Source organism: Delphinus delphis, chromosome 1 (genome assembly GCF_949987515.2).
Source record: "Delphinus delphis chromosome 1, mDelDel1.2, whole genome shotgun sequence".
Taxonomy (NCBI): domain Eukaryota; kingdom Metazoa; phylum Chordata; class Mammalia; order Artiodactyla; family Delphinidae; genus Delphinus; species Delphinus delphis.
In genome coordinates, this window is record NC_082683.1 from 130,339,779 (window position 1) to 130,362,375 (window position 22,597).

General features: G+C 40.7%; 1 protein-coding gene across 5 annotated transcripts in view; it reads left to right on the forward strand.

Moving 5' to 3' along the window:
- RABGAP1L (RAB GTPase activating protein 1 like) overlaps positions 1-14,987 on the forward strand; it is a 682,701-nt gene extending 667,714 nt beyond the window's left edge. For all 5 annotated transcript variants that reach the window (XM_060034268.1, XM_060034260.1, XM_060034251.1 and 2 more), the window contains 5 exons: positions 508-612; positions 2,888-2,971; positions 6,403-6,474; positions 8,602-8,799; positions 9,815-14,987. In XM_060034268.1, coding sequence (XP_059890251.1) covers positions 508-612; positions 2,888-2,971; positions 6,403-6,474; positions 8,602-8,799; positions 9,815-9,967 — 612 coding nt within the window. In that variant the 3' untranslated portion in view covers positions 9,968-14,987. The remainder of the gene's footprint in view (positions 1-507; positions 613-2,887; positions 2,972-6,402; positions 6,475-8,601; positions 8,800-9,814) is intronic.
- Positions 14,988-22,597: the final 7,610 nt, after the last annotated feature.

A 22,597-nucleotide genomic window follows, 5' to 3' on the forward strand; every position in this document is an offset into this window, starting at 1 on the left:
TCTTGGAATGTTCTCACCTAACTGTGGTCCATGGATCAGCCTGTCTGCTCATCCTCTCTGGATCTGCCCCGCGCACCACCAGGTGGAAGCTTCCAAGTGAGGCTCCACCCTTCATCCAGTCTTACCACGCAGTCTCAGAGTGAGTGCTGTAGTGACAGCTGAAAACGTGGAAGAGGTGTTTAGGGAGAGCATGGGCTTCAGTGCCATTCCAATCTGAATTCAGATCGTGGCTCTGATCTTAGATGTGTGTCCCAGCCAGGTTTATTTGATCTCTCCAAACCTCACTGTCATTACCTGGAAAATAATTTTTGTTGTGAGGATTGGAGATAATGTGTGCTGAGTGCGTGGTACCTGGCTGGCATTCAGTGAAAGCAGCCACCCCCTGGGTGAGCCAGAGGGAATAGAAGGGCTTCCGGTAATGTTGGAACAATAGTAACTGGAGGTCGGAGAAAGTATACACGTGCTTTCTTCACCTTCTTTATGACTGTGATGGACTCTGATTTGCAGGCAGAAGACAAGGCAGACGTGCTGAACAAGGAGCTCCTCTTGACCAAACAGAGGCTGGTAGAGACTGAAGAAGAGAAGAGGAAACAAGAGGAGGAGACAGCTCAGGTAACAGGCGTAGGCGGGCTTGTCCTTACGCAGGTGTATTGGTATGCAGAGTTGATTAATACTGTAAACAAGAAGTAACATGAAATTTGTTCAGATCAAGGGCGATGCTGAAGCAGTACATGTGAGTAGAATTGAGGCAGCATTTCCACCCTTGAACAGCTTTTAGGAATTTGCCTTGACCGAGACGTCTAGCGAGAGTGGTACGCTTTCTCCAAGTTTAGGAACTTGGAATCATGATCCAAGAGCTTTGAGGCATCTGCAGATTTCGTGTTGTATCTCCAAGATGTTTGACTTCTCTGAAGTAGTTTATGAGGATTGCTAAGCTGGAAGCCTACAGAGATCTCTGCTGGGAGTCACCTCCGTCAGTCACGCATTTTCCCGATTCATGCCTTAGAAGAAGGGGCACCCACGTTTCTGTTCCTGGCAGAGCTCTCAAATCTTCTTCCCTGAGAGAATAAAAAGAAACCCTTTGGGAGCCAGCCCTGAGGTTAGCTCTCTACAGTATTCATATGGGTTGTGAGGCTGAGCAGCTGGAAGACACACCATTGCCAAGGACCCAGAGGTGACAGGAGGGACCTCTCCACCCTATAGGAGTCAAAGCTTCCGGCTTCCCTGAGGAAGAGCAGGCTGCTTCACCAATGGTCTCCATCTCTGTCCGTCCCAGCCAGGCATGATTAGCTCACTTATAATGAGTTCAGTTCGGAGACATCAATAATACTAAATATAAAACAGCACACAAAGCATTTCAAAGACCTACATCCAAGCAACCAGAAAAACTTCCAGTAAAGTTACTAATGAAGGGATGTGTCATTTAGCACCTTCTGGGATTTATAAAAAGTATTCCATGATTTTTTTTTTTAAATGATGCAATGAGTCTCGGCAATTACTGTGGACCAAGATTTTTGTTTTTCTTTAACATACTCAAAAATATTCGGGGGCCGATTGTCCAGTTTGATCTAGCCCTTTGGATGGGTTTTGCTGTTTTCTTTACTTCCTATTTTTTGGTGGCCCACTTCAGTACTTCAGGTAAAGAATGAAGCTGTTAGCAAATGAATTTAATCCATGCCCTTCTCCTCTGTGTGTGTGTGTGTGTGTGTGTGTGTGTGTGTGTGTGTGTGTGTGTGTGTATCCTGTTTTAATTGTTGTGGTTCCCTTGTGAGATAGGGATTATTCTCATTTGTCAGATGAGTAAACTACAGCTTAGAGAAATTAAATGAACTTGCTCAAAGCATCTCAGCTATCTCAGTTGACCCTGAGTCAGTGCGGCCTTATTGCAGAAGGGACGAAGGGTATGGCTGAAGTCCTCGAATTATGTAACAGAGAACAGAGACCAATATAAACAACTAAGTTTGAATCAGTATAACCTACAAATGCTCTTAGAATTTTAGAATGTAGCAAATATGAAGAAATTCCAAAATCTTATAACGATAGGACCAGTTATAAATTGCAGTCACTTGTGAATTTACAGGTACCGAGTATACTGCATTCATAATTTGGGATGCTGCAAAGCAGAATTATCAGCTTTTTCTGACTGTGTACTTAAAGATTAACCAGAGTTGTTTTTCGTTTGGTCAATTTGGGAGAATCGAATTCTTTCCTTTTTATCTGGTGACACCTGAGCTTTTTCATTGCCTTAACCTTCTTCTATACCTAGAATTCTAGAGCTGCCAGGCCACAGAAATAACTGTGCTTTTAGGTTTAGCATTCATAATTTAGTATTTCTGCTACTGTAACAAGTACTGCGTTATGTCACCTTAACTTCTTCTAAAGTCAGTGTTTCTTCAGTCCCCATCTCCCATGTCTGACTCCAGCCCCAAAAGCCTCTTGTTCCTACCTCCTGAGGGGTAACAGCAGTGTCGATATGGGATGAAAGAAGAAGCCCTAAAATGTTTTTTTCAGTAATTTATTGCACAGCATCAAGAGTACATGCAACGCTGTCTTGATGTTTTGTTTTAGACTCTCCTAAGGATAAAGATAGCTTCTGAATGGACACTTATTTAACAATATATTTATAAAGTAGTAAGAAGCATAAGCAGTTTTATACTAGGATTGCTCATATTCTTATACATTGCAGGCAAAAAAGTAAGATTTCTGTATCTCTGGAGATGACTAGGTTTTTCAAATGACCAACATGCAGCTGCAGTAGGAAAAATGTGTGTACTTACAGTTGTTTACATTGTTGTTGACTATGAATCAGGCAGACTTGAATATAGATTTTCTTGAATTTATTAAGATTTTGATTGAGTCTTGATGTTTCTCATTCTTACTCTTTTAGCTGAAAGAAGTCTTCAGGAAACAGCTAGAGAAGGCAGAATATGAAATAAAGAAGACTACAGCTATCATTGCCGAGTATAAACAGGTAATGTGCCATTGTGGGCTTCGACACTGTAAAACTAATTGTTTTGCTCTTTTCTTTGGGGACAGTTTGTTTGTTTTTAGAGTTTCCAGAACAGTAACTGTACTGCATTGATTATACTTGTTGGCTCATTTTCTCCTCTGAAACAGACAGTGGTTGGACCTGCTTGCTGATAACATGAGAAGTTTAATTGAGCAAAACAATCTGTTGGTTGTTTTCAATGTTTGATAGATTTAGAGGAACAAGAAATCTTATTACCATTGGGATCCCGTCTCTGCCTTACTCAGAAGCTAATTTCCAATAGATCACACTAGTAACATTTGCCTCTTGGCCGAGCACTAAAGTTTAGTCACTGTATTAAATGGCAACAGCTAGGAGATCCATGAGTCCTTTGCTGTCACAGTAGAGAACATGGGAGCTCTTTTTCCCACATGGCTATATGGCCTTACCCAACAGAGGCCAGTGCTAGCAATTAACCTCCTCTTGTTAACCTTAAAAAGATCTTTTAATGGTGGGGCGGTGTTCTTCTCTTTGATGACATTTCTAGTCCCATCGCGGGGGTGGGGGTGGGGGTGGCGGCGTGTCTCAGAAAGCCTTCATTCCAGCTCCAGTAGTATCTTCCTGTCCCTGCTGGTTATGCTGGGACATGGCAAGGACTCCTCTTGTTGCCGAAGTACTCTGACTGGACTGTTCAAGTTCCAGTTTTCCAGAATTGTTAAGGTACTGTATGCCACCTACTTACCCAGAAATTTCCCTGGGGTCTCCTGCCTCACAGAGGAGTTTGAAGTCTAAGGCTTCCTTTTTTTTTATTTTTTATTTTTTTGCGGTACGCGGGCCTCTCACTGTTGTGGCCTCTCCCGTTGCGGAGCACAGGCTCCGGACGCGCAGGCTCAGCGGCCATGGCTCATGGGCCCAGCCGCTCCGCGGCATGTGGGATCTTCCCGGACCGGGGCACGGACCCGTGTCCCCTGCATCGGCAGGCGGACTCTCAACCACTGCGCCACCAGGGAAGCCCTAAGGCTTACTTTTTTAAAAAGTGTTTTTTTGCTTATAAATGAAATTTACATTCCTTGTGGAAGTGCAGAAAATCACAAGGAAAACAAACCTCCCTTAATCTTGCCAACTAGAAAGAATCACTAAATACACTGAGTATGCTTTGTTGGTGTATAAATAAAAATGTAAGTTATATTGTTCATGCATTTTGGGGGGAACTAGTTCATTTGTATATTATGAACACCTTTCCATAAGGATTCTGCCCCTTCATGGAAGATTGCTTAGAAATAAGGCTTCAGAGCTATCTTCTTCTCTTTTATAATCTATTTGTATCTATATATCTATATCTACATACAGATGTACAAAATCAATATATGTTTATTTAATGCCTGCTACATGTGAGGCTTGTTACTTTGGAGGAATAAAAGATAAATTCATTCAATTTCTCTTCTCTGGAAGCTGATTTTGTAATACGGAGGTAAAACCTGTCCATAATTAAGAGGAGAGGGAATTTCTTACATGTGGGAAATGAGGAATCCCTTCCTGGAGAAGGAAGTGATTTGAGTTGTGCTTCAAAGGCTAGGTGAGGTTTGGGTATCTGGAGATGGAGAAGGAGAGGATGGAAATGGTGGAAAGGTGGAAACAGCGTGTGCAAAGGCATGGGAGGTAGATTAGTGACAAAGAGTCTTGTTTAGCAAGAGTTTCAAGTACAGACGAGAGAAGCAAAGGTGAGTTGGGGCCTAGTTCAAGGAAGGTCTTCAGGGATAGGCTGAGGAGTTCGGATTTTATTCTGTTTATAGGAGGACAGTGGCATGACCAGGGACATATAATTGGCACTACTCTGTCCAGGGAGAAATGTGGAACCAAGTGGAGAGATGCACGGGCAAAGAAAGACACAGAGCAGTAAGAGGCCAACAGCAGAGTCCAGGGGAGGAAAAAATAGCGCCCTGAACTACAATAAGTAGTAATGAAAACGGAGAAGCAGGAAACACAAGAGTCATTTTTTTGCTAGATAAGGGAAAATACTGGAAGAGATCCTGAGATTTTGAATTTAGGTAACTAGGAGAAGGGCTGGTTAGACATTACGCAATATAAGGAACGTTAAAGACCGTGTGCTGTGGAGCTTGCCATTGCTGCAGAAGCATTTTTTTCATCATTTTTTCATCAGGCCATGAGTGGCCACCATACGCAGCACTCTTCAAGGAGCAATCCTTGCCTTGAATATTATCTGGCAAGCACTTGAAGTAATGTAAAAGGCAACAGACCCATCTCTTTGAATACAATTAAACATATAGTGTAATCTAAATGCATTCTGTAGTTGGAATTGGCTATTACTGGCTATATGTTTGGGCTTATTTAAAAGGGTTTATTTGTTGCCAAAATTGCTTGAAAAGTCTCTTCTTTTTAACATCAGCCCTACAGTCCTATTTATTGTTTGGATCTGAACAAATTGGAGACTGAACTCAACCTAGTCCCAGGTCTCTAGAACTATTTTTGAGTAGACTGGGATTTTTTTAAATGTCCGTTTTGATAATAGAGGTAGACCTTTTATGCTTTTAGTCCAAATTGCACTTGAAAATTTGACACTCCCTAACTTTTTTTTTTTTTTTTGCGGTACACGGGCCACTGTTGTGGCCTCTCCCGTTGCGGAGCACAGGCTCCGGACACGCAGGCTCAGCGGCCATGGCTCACGGGCCCAGCTGCTCCGCGGCATGTGGGATCTTCCCGGACCGGGGCACGAACCCGCGTCCCCTCCATCGGCAGGCGGACTCTCAACCACTGTGCCACCAGGGAAGCCCTCCCCTAACCTTTTTTTCCATTTTTTTCCAAAATAAAAAATTCTTATTTCACTCAAGTGTAGCAAGACTCGAACCGTGTTTTTGTTTTCTTTTTTTAATACAATTTTAGGGGGCTTTGAAAGCACTTATTTCTGTCTGTTGCTGGTACTTGTTAGCACCTTATTTCAGAATCAATAATAATGAGATGTTATTTAATGGTGCTCTGTATTAAACCCTTTACATACATTTTCTTTCTCACTGATTATCACAGCACAGCACTTTTCAGTCGTGAAGAAATTCAGAATTCTTTTCATGGATCCCTAGGATAGTACCTTGCCCAAAGTAGGTACTCAGCAAAGATTCCATAGATTGATTCCAAAGTGAGGACAGGAATTCACTGGGACCAGTCACGGAAGCTAGTGACAGAAAGAAAGCAAATCTACCCCATGTGTTTCTTCTACTGATCGAGATAGAGGTGTGCTTTACACACGGAACACTCTCAGGCTTTCTGCTGCTTCTTTTATGGGAATGACTGGCATTTGCAGTGCTACTCATTTGCAAAATTTCTTATAGCATCAGAGATGTGAGTGAATAAACGGCTGTGTGCACATGCTACAAGAGACATTCTACTTTTTAGTAAAGTAGCTGTTTTCTTTCTCGTAGATCTGTTCCCAGTTGAGTACCAGACTGGAGAAACAGCAAGCAGCCAGCAAGGAGGAGCTGGAAGTGGTAAAGGTGAGGAAGAATGAAACAGTCCTGTGATACACTTTCTTCCAAATTCATGTAGTCTTGAGTGAGCACCTGATAGGAGGATCCCAATATGTGGTGATGCACCACAGGCAGGACAGCCTGTAGACACGACCCCACCCCACCTTTGTTTTAAAGGAGTTAGGAATTAGGGTGAATAGGGTCCCTCTTCTGGCTGGGGTGTGGGCCAGATGAAAGGTTATGTTCCCAGAAATCTTTTGGGCTGTCAGAAACAGGTAACAGGAAAGGAGGTAGGATTTCAGCATTGTCACAAGAGGCCCCTGAGCTTTCTTGGTTATTGGAAACCTGGAAACCCGAACCCTCAGCAGCATGCATCCCAACTGTGCCTGAATTGATGTGACTTCCTTGTGCAGCCCAGTAGGGTCATCCCATTAATCTCTTAAACACTGGACACCATGGGCAGTATAGAGCTCAGCTGGAGGAAACACGTTGGGTAACTGATTTTTCCACCAAAAGTGGAGATTTGTTTTTAAAGAAAACATGCAGCATTTATTTCTATGCTGCCCCCTGGTGGTAAAACTCCTTATGCTGATTACCTACTTGAAAAAAGTGATTGTTTATTGTATAGAAAAAGCAGTAAACCAAATGGATTGGTATTCCTAAGAAGCAGTGTTGGTATAGCCAGCTCTTGGGGCCAGTGTTACAGAAACCTGATATAATTCTATTTGAATATATTCAGCTTTATATTAGTAAATAAATGCATTCTAGGCACTTTCGTATATCACTTAACAACTTGACAAGTTATTTAACCTCTCTCAGATTTATTTTGTATTCTGTAAAATAGAGATAATATTACCTACCTCATAAGGTCATTTTGAAGATTAAATAAGATCCTGTTAATAAAGTGCTTAGTCTAGTACTTGGCACACAATAAATGCTCAGTAAATACATATTTTAAAAGTTGTAACCTGAAAATCTGAGACATGAGAACTGAAAATAGGAACTTTGTTCTGAGAAGGTGACTTTTGGGGATTCAGGCCTGGGACACATGCTTGGACATATCAAGAGGAAAAATTTTATGACCAGCTGAATATGGAGTGAAGGAGAAGCTAATGGAGAGATGCCACCAAAGTCTTTAGGCCTAAATGGTGGGGTAATGCACAGTGACACAGAAGTGTGGGCAGAGTTGCTTTGTGTGTGTGTGAAGAGAGGGGTATAGTTACAGTTATGGACATGCTGAGCTTGTAACAGTAGGACATCAAAATAGATCAAAATTCTGTAGTATCTCTCTTTTTTTTTTTTTGCGGTACACGGGCCTCTCACTGCTGTGGCCTCTCCCGTTGCGGAGCACAGGCTCCGGACGCGCAGGCCCAGCAGCCATGGCTCACGGGCCTAGCCGCTCCGCGGCATGTGGGATCCTCCCGGACTGGGGCACGAACCCGTGTCCCCTGCATCGGCAGGCGGACTCTCAACCACTGTGCCACCAGGGAATCCCTGTAGTATCTCTTATCTCTAAACTTTTTGAAGATATTTTAAGAAAACAGTAGCACTGTTGTGTTGAAAAGAGTTGCCATTGTTCAGTGCTCTGTGCTTGATCGGCAATCCAGGCATGTGGCAGAGTTGCTTTTATCACCTTGAGCAATAATGATCATCTTCACTTGAACAAAAGGACGTATACTTCACTTGTTGCAGGGGTAGACTTAGGTTAGTCATAATGACCTTCCTCAGTCTACCACAGGGAAGTTACTTAAACTCTTAAATTTCTTCATTTATAAAATGGGGGTGATAATACCTAATCATAACTAAATGAGGTAATGCATGTAGCATATATGCCACGGGGCTTGGCATCTAATAAGGATAATGGTAGTACAAAGTTTCTAGAAAAGATTTGAAAGAAATGCTATAATACTTTCTATCCCCAGAGTCTCTCTAAAGATACTGTAAGAAAAAGTAGCACCTGTCTTGGATAGTTGGGTTTTGTGCCGACTATAACCATTTTGGTCATAGCACAAGAAAAATAGTTACTTTTATAAATGGGCCTGCATTTGATGGCCACAAGCAGTGTCTTAAGTAAAATCATATTGCATTGTTTCAGGACATGTTTTATGCTGTGAAATGCAGTTTGATGTTGGTTATCTCTTTTGGATATTTCAGGGTAAAATGATGGCATGTAAACACTGCAGTGACATTTTCAGCAAGGAGGGTGCTTTGAAAGTAGCAGCCATAAGCAGAGAGGACCAGGGAATTGAGTTGGATGATGAGAAGGACTCTCTTAAGAAGCAACTGAGGGAAATGGAGCTGGAATTGGCACAAACCAAACTGCAGCTGGTGGAGGCCAAATGTAAAATCCAGGTTGGTGATTTGATAAAAGATCAATTTAAAAAATAACAGCTAGTGGTCTAGGATAGTCTAGTACTGTAGAGTTGGCTTATCGAGCTCAGAATCATACGATGTTACCATATAAGATGAATACATTTTCTGCCCACCAATAAGTTGCATTTTACATCATTTTTAAACACTGATATAAACACATAGTTTTAAATAAATTTTTAATAACTAAAATTATATATATCTTGTGAGAACTTAAGCATATGCCTTTTTAGTTTACCCTGATATTTTTTGGCCATGGTCCTTTCCCATTGAACTTGGTCACTTAGCTGATCCTGAAAGTTGAAAGGCCAAACCCCTCCTGTTATCTCTCCCCTGACAGTTGAACGTTGGCTGACAAGCCATTCTTTTCTTCCTTTGGAGCTTCTTTTCATCTTTACCTGATTTTGCCAAATCCCTTTCCCCATAATCTCTTTCCATATTGGAGGATATCAGAATTAGAAAAGCAATCCTGGCTTCTGATGGACTGTTCCCACTTCTTTCCTACCAGTGACCCTCACCCTTCCCGTGTCCTGCCATGGCACCTGCTGCGCCACACTAACGATCCTGAACTCTTTCTGCTTCTGACCTTGTATGTCCTCAGGGGCACAGGCCATGTGTTTGGAACTAGAATTTATTCATGCTTACACTATCAGTAAAAATTCATTCCATCTGTATGTTTACGTTTACCTGTGGTTTTAAACATCTTCTCTTAGGCTGCAGCCTAAAGCTAGATTTGGACCTAAATTGCCGGGGGAAAAAAGGGTAAAATGAGGTTTCATTTCACTGATCAGAGAAAGCACAGATTCTGGTTTTTAGTCGTAATTCTTTTAGCTCTAATTTTTTTTCTTGCATTCAGAAGCCAACTAAATCTCACCTGGGTTTTGTAGGAAGAAAACTGCGGCTGTGTAGACCTGTGGATTCCAAAAAGCTATACTCTAATTTTGTTGGCAGAGAGAAGATATTTATGTAACTCAGATGATTTTCTTTCTTGAATTAGGAACTTGAACATCAGAGGGGAGCCCTTATGAATGAAATCCAAGCTGCAAAAAACTCTTGGTTTAGCAAAACCCTTAACTCTATCAAAACGGCCACGGGAACGCAGCCACTGCAGCCACCACAGGCCACCCAGCCCCCCAAGGAGAGCACATAGGTCCAGCCTCACCCAAGTAGAAGAGCACAACGATGAAAGCAACGGAAACCCAGGATGATTCCTGGTGTCCCTTTAAAAGGAAGGAAAGGAGGCCAGAAAGCAAGCCAGGATCTTTCAGTAGCTCTTACTCTTTCTTGTATGACACTTTTAAAAAAGGGATGTTATTTAAACTAACCTGATTTATGTCGAATACCTGTTTTTGTGCTTCTTCATGGAAGACTGTGTTCCGATCCATCATAGTATTACACATTATTTTACATGCCTGATGTTTGGTTGGAAATAAGTAATTCAGAACTAAATGCTTTTTATTTAGAGCTAATTATTCATATTATTTTTATCTTACATAAAAATGGAGTTGTCTTTTATTCCAAGGTTGAAGTGATAGGCAGGTATTTGTCACAGCAAAAAAAAAAGATTGCAACCTAAACCTCTTAACTTTTCAGGATTTATTCAGATAAAGCACATTGTGGGGCCAGTCATGACCACTGTCAGGTTTCCTCCTGAAAGTGATGCCCAGGATAGCGATAATCCTATCCAAAGGAAAGAACAGACCTGGGATTGAACAATTCCCAAAGACAGTTAGTTTATTTTTATTTTCTGTTGGGTACATCTGGAATAAGATAGGCTATTGAAAACACATACTAGATAAAAAGAACTGAGATTTTGATAAATGCAGGATAAAATAAATCATTTTGGTCCTGGTCTTCTAACAGGTCCTTTTAAGAACTCCACATGGGAATTGCGAGTTCCTAAGTAAGAACACAGTTGTGACTTCTGGCAAATGTAAAGTCAGACGTGGATATTATGAGTTGCATCTTTAGGAAACCTTCACCAGAGAAGCCTAGAAAGGCCCAGGAACAGCTGTTGTGCTTAGAATGGAATGTAGAACCAGGGACAGAGTATTCATTTAATGTTGACATATACTTGCTAAGGAAACACTAATATACTGTAACTTTGTTAAAGTTATGAAATGGGAAATAGAAGTCAGCTTCATATCATCTTAGTTTAATATTAGGCAACTTTTTCTGATTTCTGTAGCTTCCTAAAAACGTGCCCTTGGTACCCCTAGATGAAGAGATGCAAATGCATTTGTAACATTTTTGATTGCATATACAACCTTTATAGAAATGCTTATCTCATGGAAAGGTAAAGCTATTGTTTAAAAGTTGATGGAAGTATTTTTTTCAATTATATTTAACATGTCTTTATAAATAGTCCTTGCAGGAAATCCTTTGGTAAGGGAAAAACTAATTTTCCCATTTTTTAAGCTATTTTGGAGGGCTTTGGTCCTTTACAGCAACCAAACTACTGTCAGCTATGTATAGTAACATTTATTGATACTCATGCTTGGCTTCACTGTTGAACATATTCTTTGCAAAGTATCTCAAACTCTGTAGTGCCAGAGTGACTCTCATCTGTGCCATATGTTGCAGTTAAAAGTAACACACTCTTGGAAGTAAAAATCATCTAAGAGCCACATCTCAACTCCAGGAGCATGTACTACAAGTTGCTCATGATGGATCCTTTCCTCTAAAATAATCATTAAACTCTAAAAAGTGAAATCCCCTTCATCGGTAAGTGTTCGTATCATCTACAGCCCATAAAACTGATGTGGTTGTTTGTTATCCTTCTTTACACTCATCAAATAATACTTTTCTTACAGAATTCTTTTTTGTCCTGACATCTCTCATCATAGTTTTCATTTCCTTTCGCCCAAAAGGAAAATAGCATTCTGAGTATCTGTGTTGACTCTAACATTCCCAACATGGTGGTTTAGAAAAATTAATTTTGTTTTCCTTTTTTTTTTTTTTTTTTTTGCAGAATATAATGCCTAGAAAATTGCATCTTGGTACTTGTTTCTGTAAATCATTTAATACAGTTTGTTAGCTTTACTGGTACTTTACGCTTTGATCCCAAGAAGCCTTGTACAAGTTGCCTTATCAGATGGCTAGCTAAATTAAAGATGTTCTTTTGTGTTTTGTGAATTTCATAATTCTACTGTACAGAGCTCTTTTTACATTTCACAGAATGCCTAAATTGCATAATTTTCCTTAAATGGTAGTTGAGAGAGAAATAGCTCTAGGTCCAGTTCTTACCTGTAGACCTGGCTCAATTTCATAGCCCATTACATTATTTTCTTTAAACAAAATAACTAGGTACATGTATTCCAAACATTTAATAAATCTGTCTTTTTCATTTTCTTTTAACTCTTTTAAAAGATTACAATGGCCATCCATAGATTTTTTCTTTTCCTTCTCCAGTTCCATATCATACTTGGGTATGTGTATTGGTACCATAGTCTAAACTGTCCCTCACTGCAATGTCTTTGGGTAAGTAGCAATAGCAAATACAGAAGGAAAGAAAATTCAAAAGTTGGTGTATTATTCATACAATATTATAATAGCACTATCCCAGACCCCATGCCCTTCACCATGTGTTGTTTGAAAACTCATGCATTCCAGCATTAAATAACTGCTAGTTTTAATTTCTCTTCTTTTGAAGTATAGTTGAGAATTGCTACTCTTCTCTTGATTTCTTTTAGAAAGAGGTTGACCAGCTCAAATATCCAGGAAATTTTCCGATATTCTGGAGTGTTTTTCATCTTTTCCTAGCATACATTATATAAAACATTCCTCCAAAAATCCAACATTTGCAACATTCTGAGAAGTGACGATTTCTCCTTTCATTAAATTCTGCAGAATAAATTAAGAGAATGAAATTCAATTGGATAATTCAGTCATTAGCTTTCATATCTTGAGAATCTTAACACATTTCCTTAAAGCTGAAAGAAACCAAGCTGAATTTTGCAGTGCATATGTTTGCTAGCTTCCCACATCCTGAGCCATGGCACAATTTGGTTATATTTAGTTACATACAATTTAATGCAAATAAATTCTCAGTTACCTAATGGTCTGTATATGAATGCCTATCAGAAACATTAATAGGAATGTCACATAGGCTTATGACCCTATCTTTCCATGAAACCAATAATTCTCTTCCTCTCTCCCAACTATTAAGTTAGTAATTTGTTCTTCATTGGCTTTCTTAAATTTCCATAATAAAGTAGAGAAGTAATGTTTGTACTGATGTTGGGGTATTTAATAATATTTATCTTGTTTCATTGTTTTCAAAAATTCCATCTTCTTATACTGTGTATTAATATTCATTTTTCTCAAACCCTTACTCCATTTTCTTAAAATACTTTCTGGTTAATAACTAGTAGCTTCATTTCCTACCTAAAGTAAGAAAAACAAGAGAATACACAGTTTAGGGCACAAGAGATGAGAGTTAGATCCTTAAAGGAATTGATTAGTTACTGAGGATGAGAATCACATACGTAACTAATGTAAGGGACTGAGTTTTCTTTTTCTTGAGCTGAAATCAGTCTACTCATTATTCTGCTAAGGTGGTTGTCTGATTTCAAGACCCTTTTAGGGAAGAAAAAGCTTTCAAAAAATTAAATACCCTGTTTGTTTTATCTTTCTGGAAAAGAACACTTTTAATTACTTAGTAAGATTATTCTGTTGTATAATTTACTCTTAAAAAAAAAACCACTCTAAAGTAGCTCCGATTCTCTTGCTTCAATTACAGGTAAATGAGAGCATGGACAAACTCTATTGTTTGATTTGAATGCTGTGAGATTTGTGTGTGTGTGTGATCGGTAGAATTTTATACGGAGTATCCCTGCCTCTTTGGTATACCCAGGTACCATGCAACTGAATATGTACATGGCGATCAGATACAGAAGGCCAGGCACAGCTCAGTGGCCTGTGTTTCCTACTACCAGATATATAAAACTCTTTCTCTCTAGTTGCCATGCTGATTGTCACATTGAACTGGAACTGCTCCAAAACATCCTTCCTCTCTCATAGTGGCTTCCATATAATACAGGCAAAGCCCTTAGGGATTTCCTTATCTTTCAAGAGCTACCAAAATGAATACTTCAGTGCAGGCTGCACCTCAATAGGAGATGATGATCTTGAGTTGTAAGGAGAAAAGTGGATGTTTATGAGTAGCTTAGTGACTACAGTCAATTGTCAGAAGTCCCTGTCTTAGCTTCCATCTAAAAGACTACACGTCAAGCTTATCTCCAAATGTATTTGCTACCTGCTATAAAAACATGTTCATCAACACGTCCTACTCTCCCCATCTCCACCCCTGGTTTATCATTAGTGGTATTCTGAAAACGTTAAGAAAAAAGAATCATTGAGTAGAAGATGAATATTTTGAGTTACTTTCCTTTTTCATTGGCAATAAGTTAACATGTAAAATCTTTTCTGTTAAAATGTAACTTTTAATAACTATATATTATATATGGAATAAAATATAGGAAACTGAATGGTAAGGACATAAACACATCAAGACTCTGGTGTCATGAAAGCACAAGAATAAAGCCTGGAAATGGCCCCAGAATCCAAGATCCCAATAGCCTTTGCATCAGTTTCTTTATTTTTGGTATTTTGCATAATGTATGAATCCTTAGTTCAAATAAGGAAGAAAGTTTCTCAGTCAGCCCCACGTCATTTCTTTCAACTCCTACCTTTCCCTTGCTGAGGAGGTAGTAGAAATTCTGTGCCATCTATTTTTATGAATTCTATGATTTTGCCCATGGCTTCTCCAGTGAAAACAGGTTCCAGAATAAAGGAGTTGATTAGCTCAAACATTGCTAATTGACTACAAAAGAAATTAGTGAGCAGCTTCTCTCCTCTATCACCACTGACCAATTAGATGTTTCCATAATTCCATGTATTATGTATAGTACACTCTATAACTGTAAATGTAATGCTTGTTAAAAAAGTGCAATTTATTGTACATTGTCCCAACAAATGTTTACTTTTATAATTGTTATGAACTTGAACTGGATTAGTATCTTGTTTTCATGTGTGAATGAAGCCTTGTGAAATAAACAAATGCAACCGAGAAGGTAGCAAGATGACTGTTTTTGTGAGCCAGTGATGTTTTCAATGCTTTGTGTTGCTCCTTTGGCCCCATTAAGCAGTAATAAACATTTGTTCTGAAATCCATATGGCTTTTTAATTTTTTTCTAGTTGATTTTATTCTGAATCATCTGAACCCAATGTTTGTGAAAAACTTATCTGACACTAGACTCTAGTCAATTTAGCAAGAAGAAATACACAGGAGTTTGCTCCAGGTTATACCCTGCAAAATGATATCCTGTACAGCAGGTACAGCCAAGTGCCCTGTATTCCTCTCTATAGTGATTCCTTGGTTGGAAGTAACAAACTCTCTTATGCTAGCTTAATAATAATAAGGCAATTAATTAAAAGGAAAAAAAGTACATTTAGCTCATAGCTACCAAAGGCCAAACCATTGGGCCTGACGAGGCATGGGGACAAGGGACTGGAATGCCATCAGGAACCTAAGCAATTGTTCTTATAATCGCTCTTCTGCTTCTCTTGCCAGGTGATGCTTATCTGCTGCTGCTTCTCTCTCTGAAAAGAGGCATCCCCTGCTTCTAAGTGCACAACTTCCAAGTTTACATGTCCTCTCTTCAAGTGACCAGCAGAGATGGGCTGGCATCTCAGTGTCCCAGTTTCAAAATCTTGCAAAAATCTGATTGGCGGGCTTCCCTGGTGGCGCAGTGGTTGAGAGTCCTCCTGCCGACGCAGGGGACACGGGTTCGTGCCCCGGTCTGGGAAGATCCCACATGGCGCGGAGCGGCTGGGCCCGAGAGCCATGGCCGCTGAGCTTGCGCGTCCAGAGCCTGTGCTCCGCAACGGGAGAGGCCACAACAGTGAGAGGCCCGCGTACCGCAAAACAAAACAAAACAAAAAATCCGATTGGCTGATCCTGGATTGGGTGGCTGCTCCTCATCTTTCAGAGTACAGCACAGTGGGTGACATCATATAATTCAAACAGGACTCCAGAGGCTCTCTTGAAGTGGAGGCAGGGTGCAGAGAATCCTGATTTGCATTTTGTTCTAATTTGCATTTTGTTTTGGGTGTCCATGGAACCGAATGAATGCCAGATTAGTCAGCTCCTCTTAGAATTCAGCATGTATTAAAAAATAGTAATCAGAGATCGTAAAATTAGTTTGCGGCCCAAACCCAGCCACAGACATCTTTTGTTTGGCCTATGCAGTATTTTAAAAAATGAGAAGTTTTACATAAAAAGTAAAACAGTCGGGGCTTCCCTGGTGGCGCAGTGGTTGAGAGTCCGCCTGCCGATGCAGGGGACACGGGTTCGTGCCCCGGTCCGGGAAGATCCCACATGCCGCAGAGCGGCTAGGCCCGTGAGCCATGGCCGCTGAGCCTGCGCGTCCGGAGCCTGTGCTCCGCAACGGGAGAGGCCGCAACAGTGAGAGGCCCGCGTACTGCAAAGTAAAACAGTCAAATTATTCAGAAAATATCTACTGAACTTGGCAGTGAGGCGGTCATGAGTGGTCTTGACATGAATAGTAAGTGGAACTCACTGTTCGTTATTGATTAAAGACCCTGCACTTAGTGAAGTTACCTGTTAACCTGTAGAGTTTTGTCCAGTAGGGATGCAAATCCCTATTTTCTTTCCAGTGGAATAGATGACTCGAAAGGTTATGTATAGTTTACTACCCTGTAGGACATTAACTAGTTTGTGTCTAACTTTGCAACTTTACACTAATATTCCATTGTTAAATTGCCTAAAGTACCCACCTGTGCAAATGTACTCTTTGATAGTTTTAAGAACTTGTTGCTACCCTCACGGTTTATGCAATGAATTGCATAAAATATTTGTTAATATTTATTTTATAATTGCATGAGAATCTTGATTTCACCTTTTTGAAATTATACTTTAACAAAACTTTTCAGTACTGTCAAAGGGACACTCAGAGCAAAATCTTTTGAAAGTTTACTTGCAAAGAAAGTTTGCAAGGAAGTTCAGGCTTTAGAAGAACAAGCTCGCCAAATAGAAATTACAACTATTTATAGGAAAAAACTACACAATTTCCAAGTATAGAGTCTATAATTAGTTTGTTCATGGTGGGAAAACAGCAATTCTCACACTACTATCCATATTTTTAGACATCAGCATTGCAAAAGTCAGAGATAAAGTGTTTGTTTGATTTTAGGGAGTCCAATTTTACAGGAAAGGCTCAGGTTCAGAATTTCATTTATTTGGAGGACTAGAACTAGACACAATGACCCTGATGTGTGTATGTCTTGTTGATGATGTTTTGTTTTTGATTTATCTCAGGATGCAAAGTTCTTAATTTTTTTTCTTGACTTTGGGATCTGATGTACCCAATTACTCCTAATGGTAGCAGGGCAAGGAGTCAGTTTGCTTCTACATGATAGATGTAAGGACAATTATAGGATACAGCTGGAGAGAAGCAGCATTGAGTTTGTTGACCCTTAAGAACGGGAATTACGAGGTGTTTTAAATGCTGGCACAAAAGGAAGATAGAAAACGGTTTGTGACGATCTGGAGGAAAACCATTCCAGACAGAAAGCACAGAGTACAGGCCTGGAGGTGAGAACAAACTCAGTGGATTCAAGGAGTAACAAAAATGCCACTGTTTAAACCAGGGAGAGGGGAAACTGGTGAGAGATGAGTTCCGTGAGATAAAGGAACTCATAAAGGTGAGATATAAGATCATGCAAAACATTCCAGGTTATGTAAGGAGTTTGGGCTTTATTCTAAGCCTAACAGGAAGTTATTGGAGGTTTTTAAGCAAAGGGATATAATCATTTGAAAAGATTACTGTGGCTACCCTGTGGAAAACTAACCGTAAAGGCACAGTGGGGAAGCAGAGAAACCAGCTAAGAGGCTAAAAATCCAGACAAAATAATGATGTCTTGGTCTCAGGTGGTAGCAGTGGAGATTGTGAGAAGTGGTTTTATTTATTTATTTATTTTTAAATTTAATCATTTAATGAGGTAATTAAAATTTTGAGTCTGATATCTTTTAAATGTTTTCAGTGTTTTTAAACTTAATTTCACTTTTATACTCACTAGAAATTAAAAAAGAATTTGTCCAGAGTAGCAACCACCTTTCTTAGTAGTATGATGTAGAAAGGGAGAAGTTTATCTTTTTTTAATTTTTTAACTGGAGTATAGTTGCTTTACAATGTTGTGTTAGTTTCTACTGTACAGCAAAGTGAATCAACTATACGTATATATATATGCCTTCTTTTTTGGATTTCCTTCCCATTTAGGTCACCGCAAAGCACTTAGTAGAGTTCCCTGTGCTCTACAGTAGGTTCTCATTAGTTATCTACTTTATACATAGTATCAATAGTGTATATATGTCAATCCCCATCTCCCAATTCATCCCACCCCCCCCTTCTCCATTGGTATGCATACGTTTGTTCTCTACATGTGTCTCTATTTCTGCTTTGCAAATAAGATCATCTATACCATTTTTCCACATATGTAAATTAGTATATGATACTTATTTTTCTGACTTACTTCACTCTGTATGACAGTCTCTAAGTCCATCCACATCTCTACAAATTCCCCAATTTCATTCCTTTTAATGGCTAAGCAATATTCCATTGTATATATGTACCACATCTTTATCCATTCCTCTGTTGATGGACATTTAGGTTGCTTCCATGTCCTGGCTATTGTAAATAGTGCTGCAGTGAACATTGGGGTGCATGTGTCTTTTTAAATTATGGTTTTCTCAGGGTATATGCCCAGTAGTGGGATTGCTGGGTCATATGGTAGTTGCTATTTTTAGTTTTTTAAGGAACCTCCATATTGTTCTCCGTAGTGGTTGTATCAGTTTACATTCCCACCAACAGTACAAGAGGGTTCCCTTTTCTCCACACCCTCTCCAGCATTTATTGCTTGTAGATTTTTTTTAAACATCTTTTTTAAACAATTTATTTTGTTTATTTATTTTTGGCTGCTTTGGGTCTTCATTGCTGCGCATGGGCTTTCTCTAGTTGTGGTGAGCAGGGGCTACTCTTCATTGCAGTGCACAGGCTTCTCATTGCAGTGGCTTCTCTTGTTGCGGAGCACAGGCTCTAGGCTCGTGGGCTTCAGTAGTTGTGGCACGTGGGCTTCAGTAGTTGTGGCTTGCGGGCTCTAGAGCGCAGGCTCAGTAGTTGTGGCACATGGGCTTAGTTGCTCCGTGGCATGTGGGATCTTCCCGGACTAGGGCTCGAACCTATGTCCCCTACATTGGCAGGCGGATTCTTAACCACTGTACCACCAGGGAAGTCCCATTTGTAGATTTTTTGATGATGGCCATTCTGACCCGTGTGAGGTGATACCTCATTGTAGTATTGATTTGCATTTCTCTAATAATTAGTGATGTTGAGCATCTGTGTTTTTTGGCAGTCTGTATGTCTTCTTTGGAGAAATGTCTATTTAGGTCTTCCACCCAGTTTTTGATTGGGTTGTTTGTTTTTTGATATTGAGCTGCATGAGCTGTTTGTATATTTTGGAGATTAATCTATGTCAGTTGCTTTGTTTGCAAATGTTTTCTCCCATTCTGAGGATTGTCTTTTTGTCTTGTTTATGGTTTCCTTTGCTGTGCAAAAGCTTTTAAGTTTAATTGGGTCCCATTTGTTTATTTTTGTTTTTATTTCCATTACTCTCTCAGGTGGATGGAAAAAGATCTTGCTGCGATTTATGTCAAAGAGTGTTCTGCCTACGTTTTCCTCTAAGAGTTTTATAGTGTCTGGCCTTACATTTAGGTCTCTAATCCATTTGGAGTTTTTGTGTATGGTGTTAGGGAGTGTTCTAATTTCATTCTTTTACATGTAGCTTTCCAGTTTTCCCAGCACCACTTATTGAAGAGGCTGTCTTTTCTCCATTGTATATTCTTGCCTCCTTTGTCACAGATTAGGTGAGAGAAGTGATTTTATTCTCATTATATATTTGAAGATAAAACCAGCAAGACTTGCCAGAGAATGGGATGTAGGACCTGAAATTGAAGGCTCAAGTATGACTTGAGAGCTCAAGTATGCTTGGCCTGAGCAATTAAGAAAATGAGGTGACCATTCACAGAGCTGGAGAATAACTGGAAGAACTGATTTGGTGTGTGAGGATGAGAAATCAGGAGGTTCTTTTGGTTGTTTTGTTTTTCAGACAAGCTGAATTTGATGTCTTATCAGACATCGAAGCAAAGGCAGAGTCTGGAGCTCAGAGATATGGTGGAACTGAAGGTATAGATTTGGGAGTCACTGGTAACAGGTGGTACTTAAAACCTGTGGCTTTAGGATATCTGGCGGATAAGTTGCCCAAGGTGCATAATCAAGCAAATTTAAAAATCACTGCATTAGGTCAAGTTCTCACACAGTGGACTAGGATATTTGTTCCTATTTAATTAAGTACCTAAATAATTCCAGGCTTCCAGTTAGGCACTCTTTTTTTAAGGGGAGTATTTTATTATTATTATTTTGGCTGTGCTGTGCTGCTTGTGGGATCTTAGTTCCCTGACCAGCGATTGAACCCTGGCCTTGGCAGTGAAAGCGCAGGGAGTCCTAACTACTGGACCACCAGGGAACTCCCTAGACACTTTTTTAAAAACTTGAGGTATAACTAAACAAAATGCACAGATCTTAGGAGTTCATTCTATGAATTCTTTTTTTTTTTATTTACAGACAGCATACATTTAAAAAAATATTTTCTTGGCCTCTTTTTTTAATCTTTTTTATTTTTCTGGTCTTAGTTGTGGCATGTGGGATATTTCATTGCAGCGCAGGCTCTTCGTTGTGGTGTGAGGGTTTCTCTCTAGCTGTGGCATGCGGATGGACTTTTGCGGCGGGCCGCTTCCGACCAGCAGAATAACGAGCCGCCACACGCAAGATTCTTCTCGTATCACACTTTATTGGAGCACAGCTTGGTTGAAGAAAGATGGAAGGAAGACCCCGCAATCCTATAGCAGTCTGCTTATATAGGGATTAAGAACATGTGTCGCTCTGTGATTGGCTTTCGCCGATGGTGCGATTTGTGAGCCAGCATCGGATAGGTCGCTACTTTAAAACCTCATTAGTATACTTAGCGCAAGCGCAGTGGCCACAGGAAGGATGACTCAACTTATTTCAGCTTCCTGCCGCGTAGCAGTTAGCTGACCGCGCCCTACAGACTTTCTCTCTCTAGTTGTGGTGTGGCCTCTGTAGTTTGCAGCACCGGGCTCTAGCTGAGGCCCGCGGGCTCAGTTGCCCCACAGCATGTGGGATCTTAGTTCCCCAACCAGGGATCAAACCTGCATCCCCTGCATTGGAAGGCAGATTCTTTATCACTGGACCACCAGAAAGTACCCGTTCTGTGAATTCTGACAACTGCATGTATCAGTGTAACACTTCTATCATCTCTGGAAAACTCCCTCCTGGGCCTACTTTTAGTTAACTTTTAGTTAACTATAACATACAAAAGAAACTACACAAATTACAGCTCAATGAAATTTCTACAAAGTGAACACATCTGTAACCAGCATCCAAAGAAAGAAACAGAACGTTACTTGAACCTCAAAAGTCCCCTTGTGGCTCCTTTCTGTCATTGTCCTCCCCACTTAAGGAAAGACTAACCCGATTTTGAATGTCTCGCAGTTTTAGAGAAGAACTTCTCTGTCTGGCTTCTTTCCCCTTAACGTCACGTTTGAGATTCATGCACGTTGTACGTAGCTGTAATTTGTTTTTGTGCGGTACTTCAGATTCTTTACTACCATAATGGTCAGCCTGCCTTTTTCTAGTCCTTTTTTCCTCCTCTGACGTGCTGATTCTAATCGCTACCTCCGGCGATATATTAAGCTGAGTGGGGGCTATTTGACTTCTCCGGCGTTACTGTTTATGCTCTCAACGGGGCTGCAAACATTTTCAGTCGGCCAGAGGCTAAAACAGTCTGAAAACGGGGGGTTCTCAAGGGCCTTACATAGCGGGATTGCGGGAGCCAGAACAGGAGAAGGCAGCCCCAGGAAAGCTCAGCCCATTTTCTTTGGCGAATAGACTCACTTAAACCGAATCCAAACCTGGGTGACAACTAGAGACTCGCAGAATGGTCGGTGAAGGTACTAGGGAAGGCCTTCAACAGTCTAGCAGGGGAAACCGGGACCCGAAATGCGGTGACACACGGAGGTACCCGCTACGTTAGCACGCTTACTTCCCCGCGGGGCTACTGGGTCCCGTCACATAGCCAACGCAACCCCACCTCCTCCCGCAATCCATGATGACGTCACCACGTCGTACAGCCTAAATCATGACGTCTCCAGAGCGCCAGCAGTCACTGAAAATAAAACTGTTCCCTTCAGGACCCAGCACACTTAACGTTCTCATTCTGTCCCGTCTTAGCATAAACAGGCTTCCTTTATCTCCCCCTTTTTGTCCTTTTCTCGCACTTCACAGATTAACCTTACACAAGATGGCCGCCTCGATGGCACTGGGTCCTAGAGAGCACGTAAACAGCCGACTCTCTAGTCAACTTCCGGCTTGGACCCCCGAAGATCAGTGCGTAATTTCCGGGGTTGGGTTATGGTACGGGAAAGCAGCGGTTCTGAGCTGCGACTGCGCAGCCGGGACCTACGGGGTCAAAGTATATTACGTACAGTTGCCCCGGCGTGGAGGTAGAGGCGTTTCTCTTCTCGAACTTCCGGTTTAATCGCGAGAGTTGAGCTTTGCTAAGAGGCGAGGTGGGCGGGGCGGGGCCAGGCGAGGAGGGGCGGGGCCGAGCCCTGCAGGCGGTG